The 23,242-nt window shown below is 39.7% G+C and overlaps 1 protein-coding gene across 5 annotated transcripts in view; it reads right to left on the reverse strand.

The window, feature by feature from the left end:
* Positions 1-23,242, reverse strand: part of LOC137176234 (zeta-sarcoglycan) — a 366,313-nt gene that overhangs the window by 201,353 nt on the left and 141,718 nt on the right. The window contains exon 1 of one of the 5 annotated variants that reach the window (XM_067582427.1): positions 7,018-7,073. The exons of the other annotated variants lie outside the window; for them this stretch is intronic. Within the exon in view, the coding sequence (XP_067438528.1) occupies positions 7,018-7,023 (6 nt within the window). The 5' untranslated portion in view covers positions 7,024-7,073. Of the gene's footprint in view, positions 1-7,017; positions 7,074-23,242 lie in introns of those variants that run through there. 5 annotated transcript variants of the gene reach the window in all.

Here is a 23,242-nt window from a genome sequence, read left to right on the forward strand (position 1 = left end):
CCTCAACAGGCACCAATTTATCCACAAACACAGGAACCTTGGAAGCAATTGTAAACCTGATATTTATTTAGGCTGTTTTTCTCTAATCAAACTTCCTGAACTAGTTTTAATGATTTCTTCATCTAAACCATCAACCTGTCTCTTAGATCCCATCCCAACCAGGCTGCTTAAGGAGGTCTTACCCTTAGTTAGCACTTCTTTACTAAATATGAACAATCTATCTTTAGTAACAAGCTATGCACCACAGTCCTTTAATGTCGCTGTAATTAAACCTAATTAAACCTCTTCTTAAAAAGCCTACTCTTGATTCAGGCATTTTAGCCAACTATAGACCTATATCTAACCTTCTCTTTCTCTTCAGTAGCAGTCATCAATTAATCGTGTGACTTCCTACATAACAACAGTTTATTTGAGTATTTTCAGTCAGGATTTAGAGCGCATAGCACAGAGACAGCACTGGTGAAAGTTACAAATGATCTCCTAACTGCATTGAACAAAGGACTTCTCTCTGTATTTATCTTATTAGGTCTTAGTGCTGCATTTGACACCATTGACCATCACATCCTATTACAGAGACTGGAACATTTAATTGGCATTAAAGGAACTGCATTAAGCTGGTTTAAGTCCTATTTATCAGACCGATTTCAGTTTGTACACGTTAATGATGAATCCTCCATGAACGCAAAAGTTAGACACGGAGTTCCACAAGGTTCTGTGCTTGGACCAATACTATTCACCTTGTATATGCTTCCTTTAGGTAACATTATTCGGAAACACTCCATAAATGTTATTGCTATGCAGATGATACCCGCTTATATTTGTCAATGAAGCCAGATGAAACCTCTCAGTTCATTACACTCCAGGCATGCCTTAAGGACATAAAGACCTGGATGACCTGCAATTTTCTGCTACTAAACTCAGACAAAACTGAAGTTGTCGTGCTTGGCCCTAAACACCTTAGAAACACATTATCCAATGATATAGCTACTCTGGATGGCATTACCCTGGCCTCAAGCACCACCGTAAGGAATCTGGGAGTTATCTTTGACCAGGATATGTCCTTTAACTCCTACATAAAACAAATTTCAAGGACTGCCTTTTTTCACTTATGTAATCAGGCATATCCTGTCTCAAAAAGATGCAGAAAATAGTCCACACATTAGTTACTTCTGAGCTGGATTATTGCAATTCCTTATTACAGGCTGCCCTAACAAGTCTCTAAAGACTCTCCAGCTGGTCCAGAAAGCAGCTGCATGCGTCCTGACAAAAACTAGCTTCCTAGCTGCACTGGCTTACTGTAAAATCCATAATAGAATTTATGTAATAATAATAATAATAATAATAATAATAATAATAGAATTTCCCATGATGCACTGAACTCCTCTCTCCTCCTCCCTCTCTCAATCTGTATGCATTCATGTACCATTAATGATTCTTACCAACTTCCCTGGAGTTTTTGTGCTCTCTCGTCTCACTGGTTCCGATGGATCAGGGTCATGGACCCCCTAGTTATGGATGGCGGGCTTCCACGGACCATGGCTGCGGACTCCGTGCTGCCATGGTCCTGCTTGACACCTATGCCTGCTATTATTATTATTAGTCAGATTTCTATTATTGTTGTTATTGTTATTATTGTAGTTGTTGTGCTTCTCTGTGTCTCTCTCTCCTCTCTCCCCTTCTCTCTTTCTCTCTCAACCCTACTGGTCAAGGCAGCTAGAGCCTGGTTCTGCTTGAGGTTTTTTCCTATTAAAGGGGAGTTTTTCCTTGCCACTGTCACAAAGTGCTTACTCATGGGGGAATGTTGGGTCTCTGAACAATAAAGAGAATGGTCTAGACCTGCTCTATGTGAAAAATGCCCTGAGATAACTTCTGTTGTGATTTGGTGCTATATAAATAAAACTGAATTGAATTGAATTGAACCTAGTGAATGCATTGACCACTTCAGGATCTGATTCATCTCAGGTGGCAAAGATTGATCGATCATGACATTTTACATTTGCATTGGGGTAATTAATTAATCAGAGGAACATGTTGCAAGAAAAGAGAAAATATTTTACAAGCTGGGGAGAGTAGAGGCACAGTCAGCCACAATCAGGTGAGAATGTGTGAGGAAAAAGCGATCCCACAAGCAGAGAGCAGACAGCTCTGCAGGTCAAACATCAGCATGAAGTTAGTTTAAAGTTTGGTACTGATCAGCTGGATTGAGTTAACTATGTCAGTGCAGCAAGTCTGTTTATATCAATGACTCTGATCACAGAGTTATTTTACAGAGAAGCAGACAGCCATAGCAATGCCTCTGTCTGCTCCTCTGAAACATCCTGTGAACGCACCACCTATCACACAGACTAAACACAGGGACATGGCTGTACAGATTTGACCACACCTGCTGAAATTATATTATTACAATTATACTGTACCCATATTTACTGTATATTGTAGTTCTGTAGACCATATCAAACACATCATTATTGCAAAAGTACCTTGCAATATTGTGATATTATTTTAAGGCTATATCGCCCACCCCTATACTTTGCATACTGTACGTAGTTTGTTTGTGGGTGAACATTCACCTCAGACACTGGAGATTAAAGTTTATCCATCTTTTTATATATTGACCACTACATTACATCAGTAGTATTGGCCACTCGCTGCATATATTTTTTTTACATAATTGCCAGTGTTTGGTAAGTCAGACTCCAGAAACAGAGTCAAAGATCAGAGCAACTTACACCAATTTTTTAAAAAAGACGGGAAAATTTGAAAAAGTGAGTTGAAAATGAGTATAGCCTTGAATGTATGAGGAGGTAGTGGATGTTTTAGATTGCTCTTCCAGATCTTTGAATTCAACATACTGCAGACAAGACGGTCACATACTGTATGTTTTAATGCAGGGATTTACTGCATAGCACAGAAAAGGGGGAGAAAAACTTGAGAGTAAAATAATAAAGCAGAAAAAGTAGTGCAGACCCAGTAGAGCAGCAGTAATGCTGCAGTGTAACATTTTCTCTCTTTCTCTCTCACTTTGATACTGACTAGAGACATATGGACTGGTTCATTACCTGTAATACGGCATAATAGCAGCTTTCACATGAGGCATATGTGTGTGGGTAAGTGCATGAGTGGGCAAGCGTGTCTGTGTCTAAGTGCATGCAGCTGTGTATGAATGTGTGTGTGAGCGCCCATGTGTGCATATGAGAGTGTGAATGTTTCCTCCATTATCATGTCTTTGTGCGTGTGTGTGTGCGTGTTTGTGTGCATGTAACAGGCTGTACCACATTGCCAGTGTTGTGATTAGGCACAATCAGAGCCTAACAAGCTTTAGATAGCAGACACCAACACACCCTCCCTGGAGAGCACACTGTCATACATCCTCATTGAGATGAAATAACATGTATGCAGATACACAGTGGATTAAATTTCAGCATCTATAAAATCATTCTTATTCATTAACAAATACACAATCCATGTTGCCTTGAAGTGCAAAAGATAAAATCTCATAAAGTGAAATGATGGAAAAAGTAATAACAATAAGATAAAGACACTGCTCATATATTTATGCTGTTGATCTCTTTAAATCATATTTTCAGACAAATTAGCTCTGATAAGTAAGAAATGCAGAGTTTTTGGGGATAATATTTAATTTGGTTACTTTACCAATTAAGTAAGGAGAGCAAAGAAACCTCAAATCATTCATGTTTCCTGGGTGAAATCACTGAGGCCATGTCCAGACCAAATCAAGGTGTGGGTGTGTCACTACATGGCCCATCTGTGTGACGTATCTGATCGTAGCAAAAGAAACCAGAAATTCCGAATTGCAGCCCAATACAACACCAAATGAGTGCAAGGCAATTTACGTTGAGTACTCCCTCACGGGGTTGTACAGCTCTGGAAAGTTTATCATGGGAGCAATGAGTCTTTCTTCTTTCTTCACAGTTCCTCGGTAAACAGTGGAATGCTACAATGCTACTTGGTAAACAAAGTTCTTCCTGTGGACATCTTCGGTCCAATCGCCCACTCATGTGATTAGCCAACGTAGCGCCTTGTCGGATGACATCCCGTTGCGTTCCGGCAAAAGTTGAGCCTGGTTCAACTTTTTTTTGCTGAGCCCTATGCAGTCCCCATCCCTGCAGTGTAAACGCACTGGCCCCATTCAAATGAATTAAAGGGCTGCCATTTTTCATGCATTGCTGGATTTGCTCTGAACGCAGTCCAATATTTTATTATCACAGTGTTGACTTAAAGTCAGGTCATTGACAGTATCACACAGGTGAAAAAATTGTGATTGAGTATCTATTTACATGGTAAGTGATCTTACAAATATCTGGCAGTGTTAGCTTTTAGTAGCTTATATTAAAAGCCTGTGTTTTGAGACAGATGCATTTATTAGCCACTGTACAAGATTCTCTCTTTGATCCATAAGACAATTACTGATTTTATTTCATTCATACCATACCTAATCAACAGACTTACAAAATCCCCATCAAGTACAAAATACTTGTATATGTAAGTACATATCTTAAAAGCATTAAATACTTTATGTTGCCAATAAATATTCTGCATAGACATTAGAATAACCTTAGAATAACTCATTTTCATTACAATATGGCAAACCCTCTATCAGCAAATGAAGCAACTGAATAGAATTCAAACAGCTTCAAAAATAAGTCTGGTATCTACTCTAATGTATTTTATTTCAAACATATGGAGCTACAGGCTGCAAGTTCTCATTACTTAAAGGTCACTCTTCTTCCCCAGTGTATGCTTGAGTGTCCATTATGACTGATACGTACCACTTAAGTTACATACCCAATGGGACATGCCCAAAATACAATATAAAAATCCAAGCAAATGTTCATACCCGACACTACTTCCTAAAGGACTCCTAAAGGACTACAATGAGCAGTCCAGCCACCTTTAGAGCTCACTCCATGCTTATTTTTTCTATGAATCATAGTTGACTGATACTGTAATCAAGTCGTCTCTCATTGTTTTACTACAATAAAAAGGCAGAAAGAGAGAGAGAGAATGAATAGGGATCTCACGTTGCTGTGTGGGAGTGTGTGAGACGAGATTGGACTCATACATCATGGAAAATGCACAAGTAAAACAAACCTAATGCTGTCCCAATACTACAAGGAGATTTATAGTCTTTCTCTCTCATCTCAGTCTAACACAATACACAAACAGGAACAGCATACAATAAGGTGTGTGGAAATGTGGAATTAATAGTCTGAACAATATGAGGAGGACATGTTTTATTAATGAAATACAACTAAGATGTTACAGGTAATAAAGATAATGTCAAAGTGTAGTCAGTCCACAACGTCTTGTATAAGAATCAAATCCTTAAGACACAGCTTCTACCGACCTGAACAGCGTGTGCGTGCACGTGGGCGCAACTCTTGCAGTGTATGCTCATTTAAGAGCATGTACTTACAAGTGGGCGTGTTCGTGCACGCGAGTGTGTATTTTAGAAACAGTGCGAGCAGTCATGCATCATTGACTGCATGTAAATCAGCGTGTGTGTGTGTGTGTGTTCTTTAAGAGCATGGTGAGTGTTTGGTACAGATTTCTCAAGCTCTGCCAACTGTTAAACCTTGTTTTTCTGCCAGTGCCTGCTGTCAGCTCCACCTGTGCCATGAAAAGACACACACAGGCACAAACAGCTTTACAGCTGTCTCACCTCAGTGCAAACACCGAGAGAAAGGACATGCTTGAAGAAGTGAGATTTTTTTTAAAAAAAAAAAAGACCAAGTTGAGCGAGTATAAGATATGTAAAAAGGTATAAGTGGAGAGAAAGGAACAGAGGACATAAAAAATAAGAGTGTAGTTGAAGGAATGTTTAAAAAGTTTTAGGTGGTCCACAAGGACAGCAGAAACTTCTAGATTATGGTCTTTGAAGCGAACTCTCCTGCAAAAAATTTCTCAGCTCGTGTTGTTGTAAAGGAAAAAATAACTAATTTAAATCATTTTAAATCAACTCTGACGTCTCTTATCTCTCCCTCCTGCGTTTGTCTCTGCCTCCATCTGCCTTCGTTTATTTCTCTCTCCCTGTAAGGAGCCCAGACATGCAGATATCTCTGAGTAACTGTGAAACTGCAGCTAAAAAATGTACAGGTCTGACCATTTTTCAGCACTATCTCTCCCAACATACTGACTTTCTGTCTCATTCCCTGCCTCTCTATTTCTCTTACACCCAAACAGCACTTTACTATTCTCCCCTAAATATTGTACCTCTCTATATTGTGTAAGAATGAATGAGGGTGACTTGGCACTGCATGAAAATATCCAGCAGAACAAGTCATTTAACCTGGCACTTAATCTTACAAAGGGTGATAAATTTCAGTCTTTTCCCAGGAGTCTTTTAAAAACAAATGATGATCTGAAGTCTGTCTAGCCAAAATCTACTTTCTGTATTTATTATCAAGAACACTGGAAAACTACATGATGTTGAATTGCAGTGGGAATTGTGATTTTCATGTTTTGTCTTGTTACTTATTTAGATGATCAAAACAAACAAAGAAAAACCACACACACACACATGCCCTATTTGCATATATTGGACTTATGGTGTTGCAATACATTGTTGCTATGCAATGACTTCTTCAGTTTGACAGATGATCAATAACCCTCTTTTTGGCAGATCTGTAATTGCACGCTTACATTGGCTTCATAGTAGTGTTTCCTCTCTAAGGTCAAATATGGTGAAAAGTGTTTTTTATTGTTGAATGAATGTTTGAGCTTCACTGTGCAGAATGATGCATGTGCAGAGTTTGACACTAAAAGCTTTATTTCACATTCATCTGCCAAAAGTAAAACCGTTGCATACGTCGCATACTGGACCACTTGTAAAATCACGCTACATGTCTTAAAGTGAGATTTAAGTGAGCACAGAGAAACTTTGAATGTGAAAACAGTCTTCTGGTGTCAAACTCTGCACGTACATCAGTCTGCACAGTGAAGCTCAAATAATAAGCAAAGCATATTTTTGAATGGAGGGAGACTGAGTAGACTAACCTCCATCTGACGGGATCCCAGATACAATGACCTCTATAGGCATTCAGTTGATCTCTACAAGACAGAAATCAGAGGACAGACAACACAGGTTTAAAGCCTGAAACTGCAGCTGAGCTATTGACAGAGTTATTACCCCGCTGCAGGATCCATCAAAGCACTGAGACTTAAGATGCTCTGAGAACTCTAAGAGTGTCTCTCACCCACTTGTAGAAAGTTAAGAACAGAGTGAGAAGCAACAGAACTACAAAAGTGTTTCCCCTTTATGCTTTCAAATGATGAATGGCACTGCAAGCACACGCACACACACACACACACACACACACACACACACACACACAAACAAACACACAGCGGACAGCAGAGCAGGGAGGCTGCAGTGGAGACAGTGAACCAGGTGAAGTGAAAGATAAAGTTTTTCTCGAGTTGATGACAACTACGCTCATCACTGTAAGTGCAACAGAACTTTATCAAACCACCTGTTCAAGCATAAACATGCAGAAAAATGACCACAGTGCAACGGTTAAGCTAATAGCGAATTGTTATGAACAAGCTAAATTGAGAGCTGTCCGTATGTAGCCTAACTGTTTAGCTTAGTTCTCCATATATCTTAAAACTTGTCGGATTCTTGTAAATACAGCTACTGGCTGAGACAGCAGTCCCTCCTCTCTCTACCAGCAGTACCCACAGAGAACAGGATGAATGACAGTTAGTGACTGATGTCTGTCTTCTTTCTTAACTTCACTCAGTATTTTGATGTCAGAAATATTATTTATTTTATTGTCATTTCAGATCTGTTTTCCAGTGAGATATTATTGAGTTTATGTGGTAAACATTACTTTTGCTCCTCTAGAAAAAAATATTTAGTTATATTTAAAACATAAATCAATTCTAAACCTGTTCTGATTCTTTTTTTTTTTTTTTAAATAGGCTCATAATTTAAAAACACAAAACTATTATTTAGTACTGAAAAAGAACCAATAGGAGTAACTATAAAGAGTATTGGCTAACGGCTACACCCTGAAATTCACTATAAGCCTTCAGGACATAGTTACTTCAGCAATAAGCAAATCTGTTTCACTTTTCTTCTTGCTCATGTATGAGTGTACTTGTTGTTTTTTATAAATATTGTAATGATAATGGTCCACGATGATGTGAAAATGCATCGTTTTTAGTCAAATAACGTCACATTTTCTTCGGGGCGGCACTCCAAACCCTTCAACTGTGCTGAGGAATTTAATTCTTTGTTACAACAGCAATCTGAGCCTTAAGAACCCTTCCGGTGTCAAGAGCTCCTGCAAATTATCACGCACACGACTATGAACATGGATACTCCTGTCTGGAACAATTCTATGCTAGTTTTAAGTTATTCCACTGCCAGTGCGCAAAAATACAGGTCCTGGCGTTGTGAGCCCTGCGCATGCACGACAGCGCCGCTGCTGAAAAAAAACCCTTGATGAAACACTGTGCAGTATGTATTTCTACTATATAACATGGGTTACAGGAAGCTAGACACGCCAATGTGCTTCAGCACCACTGACCCTCAATGTTAAGACGCTCTTAAATGTTGTGTGTGTGTATGTGTGTGTGCTCACTGTTACCGTAAGTACTGTTTTGGGAAAACAGTGTGAAAATTTAAGAGCGTTCACAGAAATGCTCTTAGAAAGCACTTAGCCTCCATGATTGGTTGTTATCAGGAAGCTGCGCCCAGATGCATCATCGAGATTACTCATTACCTGAATCAGGACAGTACCCTGAACGAGCCACGGCTAAATATTATGTTAAATAACCGTCTGAAAGAGAACAAAGAAGACAGAGAGGGAGAGGTTATATATCAGTCTCTCTCTCTCTCTCTCTCTCTCTCTCTCTCTCTCTCTCTCTCTCTCTCTCTCTGTGTGTGTCAGCAAGAATCTGGAGCATACATGGCGAATAATATTGTCTATTCCCTGGAGATATCGAGTCAAAATGGCTGACTACAGCTGAACTGTTTTGGGGTTCACTAGAGTTTAACGTGCCAAGAGAAAGAGAAAATCCCTCGGGAGGTTAAGCGAATAAACACTGGTTTGACTTTCATACTGGCGAGGCTTTAAGAAAAACAAACCAAAAAAAAAAAGAAGAAACAAAAGCCAAGTTCATCCATCAGCATCAGTTAATTATCTGTGGGCAGTCTGCGAACAAATGACCGTTTCTCTTTTACTTCTCTTGGATCAGAATTAATCACACAAAAAACAGACGAGGACCTAAAGTTACGAAAAAAGAGATGACAAGAAGGAGGAAAGAGATAGAAAATCAAGAACCAAATAGCTTTCCCTCCTACAGGACATTATTATTTAATATATATCACAACACACTGTACTTGCAGAAAGAACATTAGCAGATAATTGTGTTGGTGGTCATAAGGTAATCAAACTTACCAATATCACCTTAGTAACAGGGAGATATCGCCAAGACAACAGAAACAAAAGATGATCACTGCTGACAACAGGAGACAGCAGAGTTAAAATGTCATTTCAAATGTGTTTCCTGGCAACAATGTGCTGTTAGATTAGAACATCTCGGACAATGATGGACATAAAAGTTTGGCGAGAAGTATCATCGCCATATCATTACATTATCAGTATCATTTCATAATAATCTAATGTCTGTTATATGTTATGAAAGGTAAAGCAGCCAGGACATTTGTAGAGATCAGACATGTGAGTCTGAGTCTGCTTCCTATCACCTTCCAGCCACTCCGGTCAGCCTTCCTCACAAAGTGCATCAGCTCAGTTAACATTTTACTCACTCTTTATTTGAAGATGCATTAGTAGATTTTGCTAAGTTTTGTTTTGTCTCCACCAGTAGAGTAAAACTAAAAATGCAGCTTCCAATTAAAACCAGCAACCAAAATCTATTCCAGTGTAAACAGAGAACCAGTTTGTCATGCACCACACACCACAATGTCAAAGTAGCGTACCGAAATAAAAGGTGGCACAGTAGGTTAGAGGAAAGTTGAAAATGGACAGAATGTACAGTGCAGGAATCAACAGAGAGCAGGAAAAGAAGGACCAACAGATAAACAGGTAGACATGACAGCTGTGTGTTTGGACGTATGCTTATTTGTGCATTTCGATCCTGTCTGTCAACATTATGAAGATCTATGCATGCGCTGAATGTGGCAGCATGACGTTAAGACAAAAGAGAAAAGATTTGGACGATCTTGAAGTTACTGTTTTTTTCAAAGTTGCACAACTTTAAGAGAAACTTTCTGTTTACGACAATAAACACTTGGATCTGATTTTCATTTGTGAACATGTTCAAAACACCAACTGGCAAAAAAATTATAATCCCATCTTTTTCTACACAGGAAGAGGCATTGTGTAAATAGAAAGTGAGTTGTCCCAAGACACCGCCTCTGAACACCTCTTTCAACAGACTCCCGAGTTTGAATCCAACTGAGTTTTCATGCTTCTGTAAGCAATTTTTAAAAAAAAGTTACTACAGCACAAAGCAAGGACACTCTAATATCCTCTCTTAGCTTTCTTGTGTTACCACACCTGAATCATCCTGCTGTTTTCACAGCAACAGTGTGGGAATATTTATGGCCACAGTATATTGATGAAAACACAAATATGTATTCTGTCCATCATCCTTGTCTGGGGATCTGGTTAAAAAAATGCCTGGCAGGATTCTCTGATCAGCCTGGATTCAGCCCATGTTGGAGTTGATTTGATGCTACAGTCTGTTTGAATAACGTAGAAAAAAAAGCCATATGCCAGTTAAGATTATGGACAGCAGCTGTATGGAGACAGGTAACTGGACCCAGATGTAGATACGGTAACAGGCAGTTTACCTGATTCAAAAGTTTCACCCAAAGTGGCTGAGAAAGGCAATCAGTAATCAGAGCGCCAGTAGGCAACAGGTAGAATGACATCAAATAGATTACAGCAGGTAACAGGCACACAGGTAAAGGTAACATGGAACAGTCTAGTAAACTGCTGGTGAAAACTGTCAGGTTGGTAGATGGAATGATCAGGTGATCAGGTCAGGTGATTTCCAGACGAGAGAAACCCATGAAGGGTGAACGGAGAGCAGATGAGGCATGACTGGCTCTAGAAAATTCCTCAACACACGCTGGAGGCTTTTCTCACTTCAAAAAAAATCATCCAGATCCAAATGCTCAAAATGACTTATGTTTATATTTTCCTCACATGCGACCTCTTACAGTCTTGTGAACGATGACTTCCCTCTAGTAGCAAAGGAGGAGCAAAGAGAGAGAAGGTTGGGTCAGGGATATAATCTATTCTTAGCCTCAACATGACTCCCTAACCTTAAAAAAGCAGTTTTAATTGTCTAAATGTAACCATATGTTAACATTTCATACTTGACATGGCAGATTATTAAACACAGTCATATTAATTTAGGCTGAGACATCACCATGGTGACGTTAGTTTTGCTTTTTTAATTGTAAAGCAACCTATCATATATGGTGTAAAGGGTTCAGATCAGATATTTTCCTTTCAGAGCTTTGAATCAGTTGTGCTCCACACGTTTAAAAGGTTAAAGAAGTTCCATGTAACGAATTTAGAAACATGACATAAAAGAAGAAAAGTTGTGTAATTTTTATAACAGGATATAATGAACTCAGACACACAATATGCACAGTGCCACCTTAGTATGTGTGTGTGAGAGAGAGAGAGAGAGAGTGTGATAGGTTGTAGAAGAAAACTAGACTCTTATCCCCATGGTAACGGCCAGCTCCTGTAGTTGCCATCCTCCATCCTTCTCCCAGCTAACTTCAGAGTACACACTCACACTGTGAATGTGTACTAAAGGGTTTCATTGAGTTTGCAGTCACAATCTGCATGTATTCAGCACCTGATTTACAAAGACGGCGGCTCATTACACAGTCAGGCCCCGGACTGCACCTGGTCCTGCCCTCCAGATGCATTCTGAGAGTCAAGAAGAGCTTCTACGCACGACTCAGCGGTGGGATTTCTATGTTGTCATCAAGCTCAGAAAAGAAATGATTACAAAATATTTACTTGCTACACATTAGACACACAAAATATAGGCTACACAAGGCACTTCAGCCTGTGTGCAGACGGGGGGAGAGAAAGCAGCAGGTCCAGCAGCTGTGGCACCCTGTCTTTTACTCTCATTGACACATGCATGAAGCGGATGTGGAGACGGTGTTGATGTGTCAATGCTGATGTCTTAAATGTCTTAACAACAGAAACATAGTTGTAGCCTGTAGAGATTCACTTCAAGTCCAAATTCAAATTAGATGCCTTACAATATCAGCTATTGTTCACATTAATAATCCTCTAATTGCTCATTAGTTTCTAATAATAATGGTTTTGTTATGTACAAGGCTATATTTAATGCACGTCTCTTTTCCCCATTAAAACCTTCCTTGTAGCTTTTAGAAATCCCATATGCACCTTGTTTACACCTGCTTTTCAGAGGCAGATCATTTTCCATGCAAAAAAAAAAAAATGATGGTCCCAAATTGCATGACCTTAGTAAATTAGAAAATATACATAATTTAATTTCAGTTTGCATTAATCAAGCTGTATACCTGTCTCCTCAAAGGCTGACAGCAACAAAAAGAAGCAGTCTTCATTAGCCTTGACTGAGACGCTGTCTGTTTTAGCTGGTGTGGAGTACGACCGCCAGTGGAAAACATTATCTGTGTAAAAGTCCAGGAAGTCAGCAGCTCCTCACACCATATCTTTCCTTATATGATTTTTTAAAAAAAAAGACGTACACACAGGTTTGTACAGGAGCAAGGTCGAGATCATCCCGCTGCTTCACCTGAAAGGATTTCTTAGTAATAAAGTTCAAAAATCAGTAAAATGCTATCTGACCTCAGTTGTCGACAGTGTGCATAGAACAGCTGGAATAAATGATAAGGGACGATGGCTATTCTGTGCAGTGTTATCCTTGAGCGCCTCACATTTTTAAGATGCATCTACAGCACTATGAATGTTTGATGCTTTATTTATTTATTATCTATTTACTTGTTTTTTTTTTCAGAAAATGATTTAAACACCAAGGACTTGAGCTGATCTACTGAAGCGCAGGGAGAATTTTGTCTCTACTACCCGTCAGTAGAATCTCATATCGATCTAAAGCCCCTCCCCCCTCGCCGTTATTTTCCATGGCCATCCCCGATGTTGCCAGATGATTCTTCTCCTGATTACAGTCAGGCACTTCACAGGACACCTCGTCATCCATAAATGGAGGTCCTATTTTTAGGCTCATTTCTTGCTTTTCTTTTTTTTCCGACTCCATCGTCGCTCTTTTGTTCAGGCGGTTTTCTGACAATAGAGTAACCCAGCATGGGGCGAGGGGGAATTAGAGAGAGAGAGAGAGAGAGAGGGAGGAGGAAGACAGCTGGAAAGATGGGAGATTGGAGGGTCTAGATAAAAAAAAAAACTAGTGTTGAGTAGAAGATTACAAGTAACCAGTAGATAATACATTTTCAACATTGACAACATTTAGCCGCCACCGAGCACGCATGCACGCACTCACTCACGGTTCAAAGGAAACAGAAGTTAGTACAGTTTGTGTCAGCGTGTAGGAAGATAACACACGTGCAGGCACATGAAAGCACACCTGTCGCCCTGGCTTCTATCCACCACACCTATTTGTCTGATGATTATTAAAACTCCTGTGGCGAGAGTTAATCTGGTCAGAGAGAGGAAGAAAGACGCGGAGAGAGAAAACAAGCGAGAGAGGATTAATGGCGACTCCCTATTGCTAACTTGCTGTTTATCTCCCTTCATTGTTGCTTTGAGTCGAGCTCAAAGCACACAGACACATAACATACATACGCACAAACGCGCAGCCGCTCGCACACACACACACACTTATCAAAAGGAGACCATTGAGGACCGTAAGTGAGTTGGCTGCTGCCAAAATGGCTGCCTTTTGTTTACAAATCTCATTATCCTCTTCAGTTCACGGTGAGCACGATGAGTAATTACTCCACCAGTGTACAAGTCACACGGCTGGTGTAAAATTCACACTCTAGTAGGATGGATAATAGCTCTTGGTAAATACACACCACTTGCTTGATGACGAGGCCATCGCTCACAATAGCGAGTATTAAGAGTGTAAGGATCCATAGTGTTCAACTGAATGCACAAGCATATGCTGACACTCGTGAGAGATGTGACAACCTCCGTTATTTTTGAGATCACATCTGGCAAGGCGGTAAACTTTAAACGTGAGCTTTCAAAGTGCTCGGTGAGTACAAGGAAATATAAATACAGATGTGTGAATTGAAATTATCCAGACAGATTCACTAAAGTTGGCATTTGCAGTTACACGTATTCACAACAGCTTGGGTTTAATTGCCACCACCTGAAAGAGTATTTCCAGAAGCCAGATTGATACTTATTCTTTTTTTCCTCATTATAGTCTACAGATGTTTTTTTTTTTTTTTTGCACATTTGTATTCAAATAAAGCATATATTTCAACATCGGTGGCTCCCAGTGGAAACGACACCTGCTGTGTAAATGTCACGCTCTCTGACACAGTCCTCCGTCTGCGTCTGCTCACGCTGTGTTAAGGCGCGATTCTGTGTGTAGGTCACTTGAGTTTCGGGAGTCCAATACACAAGTCACTGTAGTTAGACACGGAAGAAAACAGACTTGAAGCTTAAAAATATGCTTCGGGTCAGGCGTGTAACACAAGTGAAACGTGAGTCGACACGTGTGTGGACAGCTGTATCGATTAAAAAAAAGAAGCGTCAGACACGAGTAAGACGGAGAAGTGAGAAATGCATCTGAAACACTATATGAGTAGACATGCTGTGAGCCAGGAATTTGAGCGGAGAATACAAAACGGGATGTGTTCGTGTTTGCTCATAGGCAGTATGCAAAGTAAAAGCTCATACTGCTGCTTGACGGATGAGAAGCCCTCAGTAAACACACACCACTTAATGTCAAGATTTTAGCTTTAACCCTAACCCTAAGACTCACAAAGCACGCTAACGGCATAATAACAAAGCACGAGAAGTCAATTATGTCTGTCTGACACCCACTGCGGTGAATTTATCTACATAAAAATAGACGTATTAGGTGTAAAATAACCAAAGGCATGTGTCAATGAGGGTAAAAGAAAGGGTGCCACAGGTCTCCATAGAGATAGCTTGTGTAGAAAAGTGTGTGTGTGTCATCAGAAAAATCAACAGTGTATCAGCATGAGTTCAAATAATGGTTACAGCACAAAAAGCTCATCTTTACGCTCCAGAGGAGGCATAAAAAGGACTTTCCTGTATTGATGTTTCGCCGTATAATGCGATGCCTTTCTTACATGCTGGAATTCATGCATAACGTGTTTTTGTCTAAGGCTATAAAGTTTTTATTTATCATTTGTCTTCTGCAGTCGCTGTGTGACTTTAATAGGTAAGAAAAGGTGTTTCAAGCTTTGAAAGACATCTAAACTTCTGCATGTTCAGCAAAAACAAATTCCAGTTTTGCCATTTCGACTGTGCTGACAGTGTCTCATACAATAGAAAAAGATGTGTAGTGGCCCTGAAACCAAATCACTGAGTGTTATTGTAAAAGCAGTAGTGCATTACACACATACATGGATAGATTAATGTGAGGTTCATCCAATTCCATCAAGGCAAAGAGCTTCCTTGACAGACACATGAAGAATTTGCAACAATGAACTTCAGAGATACTTTTGAAGACACAAAGCACGCAAAACTTTTCTGTAGGTGGTGTGAGGCAAAGTAAAATGCAAAAAAGAATGATTGACAGAATAAACAGGTCTCATTGGATTTGGATTCAGGACACACACTCTGAGCTATTAGATGAAAACCTTCCATCTCCAAAGAGGAGAGGAATAGATCTCATCTCCAGCTGTCTAACATGCATTTTTAAACTTTTGCAGTAAAGTTTTAATGTGGTGAAGTGGTCTTGAAAAAGTTGTTTTACACACAGAAATGCTCATGTACAAATCTTTCTGATCTTAACAGCGCTTTAATTTAATCTAAAATATCAGTAAAACACATAGAGATTGCTCAGATCAGAATGTAAATTCATTTTTAACCACAACAGCAGTGTCAGTCTGTTACCTCGACTAATATTCAGATGGCTCACCATGAACTGTTGTACAGACATTCATGGTCCCCAGAGGATGAAACCTAGTGACTTGTGATACCCTGACTTTTTCTTTTAGCACTACTGTGAGGATGGCATTTTTAGATTTTAGTTAAAATGTCTCAATAATTATGAGATGGACTGCCTTAAAATTGATTACAAATGGTCACGGTCCCCAGAGGATGAAGCCTACGGACTTTCTCTCAGCACCACCAGCAGGTCACAATATTTATTTGTCCGATACAATGCTAACACACAAAACATCAGGCTAAACATCAGCATATTAGCATGCTGGTGTTAGCATTTAGCTGTGTCTACGTACAGCCTCACAAAGCCACAGCAGCATAGCTTTATACTTATGACTTCACTGCTTTTTTAATGTCTTGGTGGATGTCACCCTCATCTATGTGGATGTCTTGTCATTTGCACTTTATGTTGCTATTATGGCTTCCATCCATGTTAACTGCCGCTGACAGCGACCAAAACGTCCACTTTTCCTTTCATGTTTCTTCACACTGTCACACATCTGATGAATCTGTTTAGTTCTAGGATGAAGGCCTTCTTTTTTTTACATGATGGGACTGCCCTTAACAACAATCAAGTCACCATTCCTTCATGTAAAATACCAACGTACATAAAAGCAACATGACACAAAATATCACAGAGAGATTTACATTTGGTTGAAATAAATGGCAAATATGAACATGTTGACCTTTCTGAGTGAAGCGGTATCCCGACCGCCAAACAAATAAGCAAATGAAGACAGGGCTACGAAGAAGCCGAGTGTGGAAATGAACTGATGTAAATCTGTAATTGAAGAGAGTGAGAGCAGCTGAAGCAAACAGACAGAATGTACACGTCTTATTGTCAAGTTGTCAGGGGAAGTAATTAAAAAAGTAGCTGCCATCGATTCGGTGATGAGGGGAAGGAAAGAAGGGAAGAGGGGGGAGAGAAAAAGAGAGAAAGAGTGAAAGTAAGAACACTAAAGGACGTTATAATGCATAAATATATATTTAAACATACATTAATGCACATCACATACTAAAAGCATGAACGCATGTCAGTGCGTGTGTTTTAATCTAATACGTCTTTGTCTATTCTGTATGTATCCATCTGTGTCTGCTCATGTGTATACCAATTTATGAATGTTTCTGTGTGTGTGTGTGTGTGTGTGCCTGCAGGTTCCCCATGGGTGCATTCACCAATTCCCTATACTGGGTTGCATTATGGTATTGATTAATTGTCATTGATAACTGATGGCTGCAATGACTTGTTTTCTTGTTCTGTGTAGCGAGTGGAGATCTACTAGAAAATGAAATATGCCTTCAGTAATTGGTTTTAAATGGAAACGCTGACTTGGGTGGTTTGAGAAGTTTACTGCATTAGTGTGGAGGTTATTGTGTGTGGAGGTTCCTGTGTGTGTGATTAGTGAATGAGTGTATGAGCTTGTTTGTATGTGTGTGTGTGTGTCTGTTCTGTATGTCTCCATCTAGGGTGAAGTTAAGACACTCATTAATTGCCTGAGGACTCCATTAGCTAGGCTGATTACCTCTGCATCAAACTGACAGGCTACGAGCACACACACACACACGTGCGTGCACAGACACAGACACGGACACATGCACGGACACGGACACGGACACAGACACACACCTGTGACAATTCTACAGGTAAAAGTAACATCACAGGAAGCAGTTTGAGTTCTGATTGAAAGCCAAATTAAATGCACTGTCAGTTTTCAAAAACATCTGCTATTATTCTGTTAACAGGTGTAATTCTATAAAGATTGGACACATTTTAAAAGCCACAGGTGCCTTTTTGTGATTGTTTTCAAAGGGTTCGGAGCATCCGTCATGCTGCTAATTCACTCTAGGCGCCTTGTGTGCTTCTAACTGGTGTGTGATCAGCCAACCTAACCTGTATGAATACAGGTTATTCTACTGTAACTGTTATTATAACCACCAGTGCTGCTGCTGCTGCTGCTGATGTTGCATCTCCAATTACTGCTCCGACAAATTCACCTCTGAATTTCTTCTGCATGTTTTAGTGATACTATGCCATATGTTTTATAATATAACCACTGCCTTAGAGCCAAATAAGCTAGAAAAACAGATATATAAAAAAAAAAAACGGTTGCAGTGAAGTCTGGAATAAATGAGTCGAACTTCTTTTTTCAGCTTTGGGCCTAACCTCTCTGCTGCTCTTCTAGACTCTACAGAAGGGAGCGAGTCACAGGAGAGTAGTAAGATCCATTTTACATTATGCTGCATTTATGTTTGAAGCACAGTGCTGCTGAAGAATAAGGGTGTGTTCACATATTTCTCTTTTTTTTGTCAAATGAAAAAAACTGCCTTACATTATGTTTTACAGCTACCACGAAAAAGCAAGTTGTAAAACAGCACTGTTTTTTTTACTGGTGCTACAAAGGTGATGCTGTTTGCTTCAATGGTCAAATACAATGAAAATACACAAACCAGCATTTGACTCACAAATTACCTTTTACCTCTTTGGGATTTTGAATAGTAAAACTAGTAAAAGTCAAACTGTCTGCATAGCATCAAACCACACTTCATCCGTCAAGAATGACCCATGAAAAATGTATCTACAACTCTGGCGCTGCTCTAAAAAAGAGGAGCTCTTCTCAAAGGCACGCTGCCTAAAGAGAAGCCAGGTGGAACATCTTTCCCAACAGTGCCATTCTATCTACTCATCCCCCTACCTTCAAAGTAAAGAGAATTCAGAGCAGCTGCAATTTCCTTCTATTTTTGTCTACCCATCTGTTTCTGAAGGAAAGACAGAGTGGTTTAGCTTCCTGCCCCCCTCCTGCCCTTTGGAGGAAACCCTCCCTCCGTTTTCTATCGAACAGAGAAAGCAAGAGAAAGTGAGAGAAAGAGGAAGATATAGAGAGATGGAGATCATTAACTGCATGCTAATTAGCCATTAGATACAGCCTGAGAAATGACTGCCAATCAGACTGAAACCGCACTGACACCAGCTGTGTGTGTGTGTGTGTGTCTGTGTACACACTGCCGACACTGTAAATGAATGAATGAGTGAGTGAATGTGGTAGTGTGTGTGTGTGTGAGTGAGGATGACAATGTGTCAGATGTGCACAAGTGTAGCAGGAGTGTGTGTGTGTGTGTGTGTTCATGTGTGTGAGTGTGTCCATCTGCTAGCGACAACTATGGATGGCCCATCAGGGATCAGCATCAATCACTCAAGATACAGAACTGGCCTCTCTCTCTCTCTCTCTCAGTTTCTCTACATGTCTCTCACTCCCCTGTGACTCTTAACTTTTCCCCGACTGTGCTCACTTTCTCTCTCTCTCTCTCTCTCTCTCTCTCTCTCCCCACAGTTCATCACCTGCTAATGGGCAGTGTCAGTACGACTGCCAGTGTGTGCGCCTGGTGGCACAACCCCAGAGACCGAGCTCACCTGTGGAGCCATTAAGCGCTGGTCTGCATGTGTGTGGCACCTTTATGCCCTTCTACTATATTTAATTATGGTTTCTAAAAGTCTATGTGTATACCGCGCTGCTATGAAGCTAGCATATGATGTTCAAACACAGATCTAAATATTCATACAGCATTCATGACAACTGAGCAAAGGAAGACAACAAGATGCAGGTTGAAAATACCAGCAAGCGGGTCTTTCTTGAAATCAACTATTCATGTTTATATAGCAGAAGTCTTACACAAAGATATACATAATACAATGTTTAAAATACAAATTTAGTGTGGCGCAGGTGCTTAAGGCTGAGCTCGAAACAATGGAGAGCACATCGTGATTTTAAGCTGTTTTACTGTAATGGACAGGGAAATAAAATAAGATAAGGAAAGAAAGGAGAAATGGAAGGTGAAGAAGGTGATGAAATAAAGGTTTTCTCCTCAGGGCAGTTCTCCTTTCATGAAAAATGTAAAAGTGCAAATGGAAGTGCAGAATTTCACAGATATAAATGTGATATATATAATATAAAATTGAGCGGTCAGGAGTAGGAAAATCTACAGAATATACCTTTGAAATCTTCGACCGTTACAGAAGTAATTATAAAATTCATAGATCCTCAGACTTGCTCATTAATGAAGGTGTGCTTAAATACAGTATAGTCATGATTGTAGTGACTGCAATGAAGACAAAGATTTTTATTTCTATAACTGATGATAATACACAACTGTGTTCGCTGATCTTCTTCCTTCATTCTTGCTTTAAAACGTCTGTTTCCACTGATGCTGGTGTTTGTTTTGGGTTGAGTTTTGTCCAATTAATTGAACCCACTTCAAATCCAAACACCAGACCACAAAAGCATTCCTATAAATATTATTATAATATTTACAAATCCACTGCTACAGATCCTTGTTCAATAATAGCATCCCATGAAAGTGAAAAGGCAATCACAACATGCTCAAACTCTAAATTCAAGTAAAAGCAGATAGATTGCACTGAGGTCATTTAAGCTACCCCACAGCTGCTGTAAATGCTGCCAAAACACAAGTGCTCTTTTGATTTCATTATCTCTGGGTCTCAGTCTCTCTTTACCTCTAAACTGGCACGGTGCTAAAAAGAGGTGATATGAAATAGAAGTGAAATGAAGACTGGTTTTGCAGTGCAGGGTCCATTAAGAGCTGAAGTTGCCTTTTTCAAGCAACATGATGAGCACAACTCAAAGAATAGCATCGTCTCAAATGGTGCCCTCCACTCCACCTCTGTTTATCAAGTATTTCTAAAGCACAATTTACGAAGCAGAGAAAAAAAAATCTTGTACCCATCAGACAAGAAAGAGCGGAGCACAAGGCCATTAGGCTTGCCACAGTAGTCAGCGTTACCAATGTCCAATGGTAACACAGTGTTCATTTTCGCATATCAACACCCACGTTCATCAAATAAAAAAAATTTGTAAAATACTAAGCACAAGAGTATTGGAGTGAGATGTGTGTCCTCCCTCCTGCTCTCTGCTGTAAACACACGCAGCTGTTAGAGAGCAGCTGCTCTCATGAGACTCTCCTGCTCTCTGGCTGCCCGGCCTGCTCTCGGTGTGTGTCTCTCCGGATAGCAGGCAGGTTGCTCTGGTTCTGGTTCTAAGCGGTGGTTGTCCTCTGGCTCATCCCCCCCGTCTGTGTGCGCTGTAGGCTGGCTGTACGCTGAGGACGACCCGCTGGTGATCCTGAGCAGCAGCAGCAGCCTGAAGCCCGCTGTAACTAACTTATAAGTAAGTGGAAGAGATCTAGACTACAAATCTAATGTTAAAGATCAAAGAAAGCAATCTACAGATATTTAGCGTCATTGATGAATATCTTATCTTGTAAAATGCGGTGTTGTCACGAGGTAAAAACATAAATTATGTGTATCTGATGGTTACAAAGAAAGACATTGAGACGGAGGAGTAAAAATCAAGGAAATCAGCGGGGACACAAGTGAAAATTGGACAGCTGTAGAGAGAAAGAAAGTGCAATTTGAAGTGTTGCCTCAAGGCAAGGCTGCAATTAGTAGGTTAGGCTCTTCAATTTTTTAATTCTAGGGCCTGTCTCTAAATACCACACACACACACACACACACACACACAAACAGTCTCTCTACTGTTGATACCGCAACAAACAAACACACTGGAACATCTACTGTAGCTGCACTTGTCCGCAATAGTCTCCTCTCAGCCTTACACTGTACATACTGATCTAGGTAACTAAAACGAGTAATGTATGGATTAATGTTTTATTAATCCTTCAGTATGTGTGTGTGTGTGCTTGCTAGTGTGCCCGTGTGTGTAGAAACGTGTGATATGTTTTATTCATCGATGCACAAGAGGTGCTAAAGTGCTGAAGAGCAGTGACATTCCCTCATTCCCCCGGTTACTGCAATCTATCTAACAACCATCCACATGTTCCAGCATGGATAACCAATGCATGTCATTCTGACTTATGTATATTTAATATATGAGTAAAGTGTGTAGGGGTGTACATGTATGTGTGTCTGCACAAATAAGTGATCTTCAAAAAAAGTTGGTCTACAGTTGTAATAATGTGAACTGTATTTAATTCACATTAGCAAAAATGCATTATGTTAAAGCATTAATCCTTCTTAAAGTGCTGCGTGTGCACACATATATGCATGTGGATTTGTATTACTGGGACTGTGAGGATGCATTTAAGCTCTGCATTTTGAATGTGAGGGTTCTGATTTTGGATACGGGTATGTTTACTATAAAGTTACTTATGAGGATACTCTAGTGTGTGTGTACAAGCTTCAGAGTTCAAAAGTTCTGTTTTCATTTTCCCCCCACCAACATCATGTCATTCTCTAACATATGTGAAACAGTTTTGTAAGTTGTTTGCTTTAGTATACATGTTGTAGATTTTTTTTTTTTTTTAATAATTCAAAGGAAAGAACATGAGCCAGTGCTCTCATTAGCTGGCTGCAGTGGGGGGTCCACGATCCTTCTCTACGCTATCTCCAGTTCAACGGGCGAGCAGTCTTTAATGTTTCCGGTTGATTTCACTTTTATTTTTTCCAGTACATTTGTCGTAATTGACTGGTAGTTGTGGTGATATTCTGGGTGTGATTATTCCAAAAGAGGAAATACCATAAAATGACCACACATGGGTATACATGTAACTTTATCACAGTTACCTCATTAATACACAAATATTTTAAATCATGCTAAACAGCACTTGCTGGGCCAATGCATATTCAAATGTAGTATTAGAAATGTATGTTTGAGCATGAAATAGTAAATCTTTTCATTAATTGAATGAAGTGGGTAGAGCTGTAATGATTAATCAATTAATTACTCAATTGACAGATACAGTTAATCATTATGAGTAAATTTTTTTTAAGAAAAAAATGCTTTTCCAGCTTTTTAAATATGAATATTTTGGGAGATTTTATAGACCAAACAACTAATCGATGAAGTGAGATAATTAATTAAATAATTGACAGATTAATCGATAAATGACCGTTAGCTGAAGCCCTAGAAGTGAGCAAACAAGCATGTGCCTCCATGCATTATGTAGACGTGTGAACCTCAGCACCGTGCCATGCATGACTGTGTCTGACTGAATATTCTGGAAAGATGCAAAAATCATTAAAAGAGAGCCATTCCTCTGAGAAATCCCTCTCTCCAATTCTGTACCCGAGC

This window comes from Thunnus thynnus, chromosome 3 (genome assembly GCF_963924715.1).
Source record: "Thunnus thynnus chromosome 3, fThuThy2.1, whole genome shotgun sequence".
NCBI lineage: Eukaryota > Metazoa > Chordata > Actinopteri > Scombriformes > Scombridae > Thunnus > Thunnus thynnus.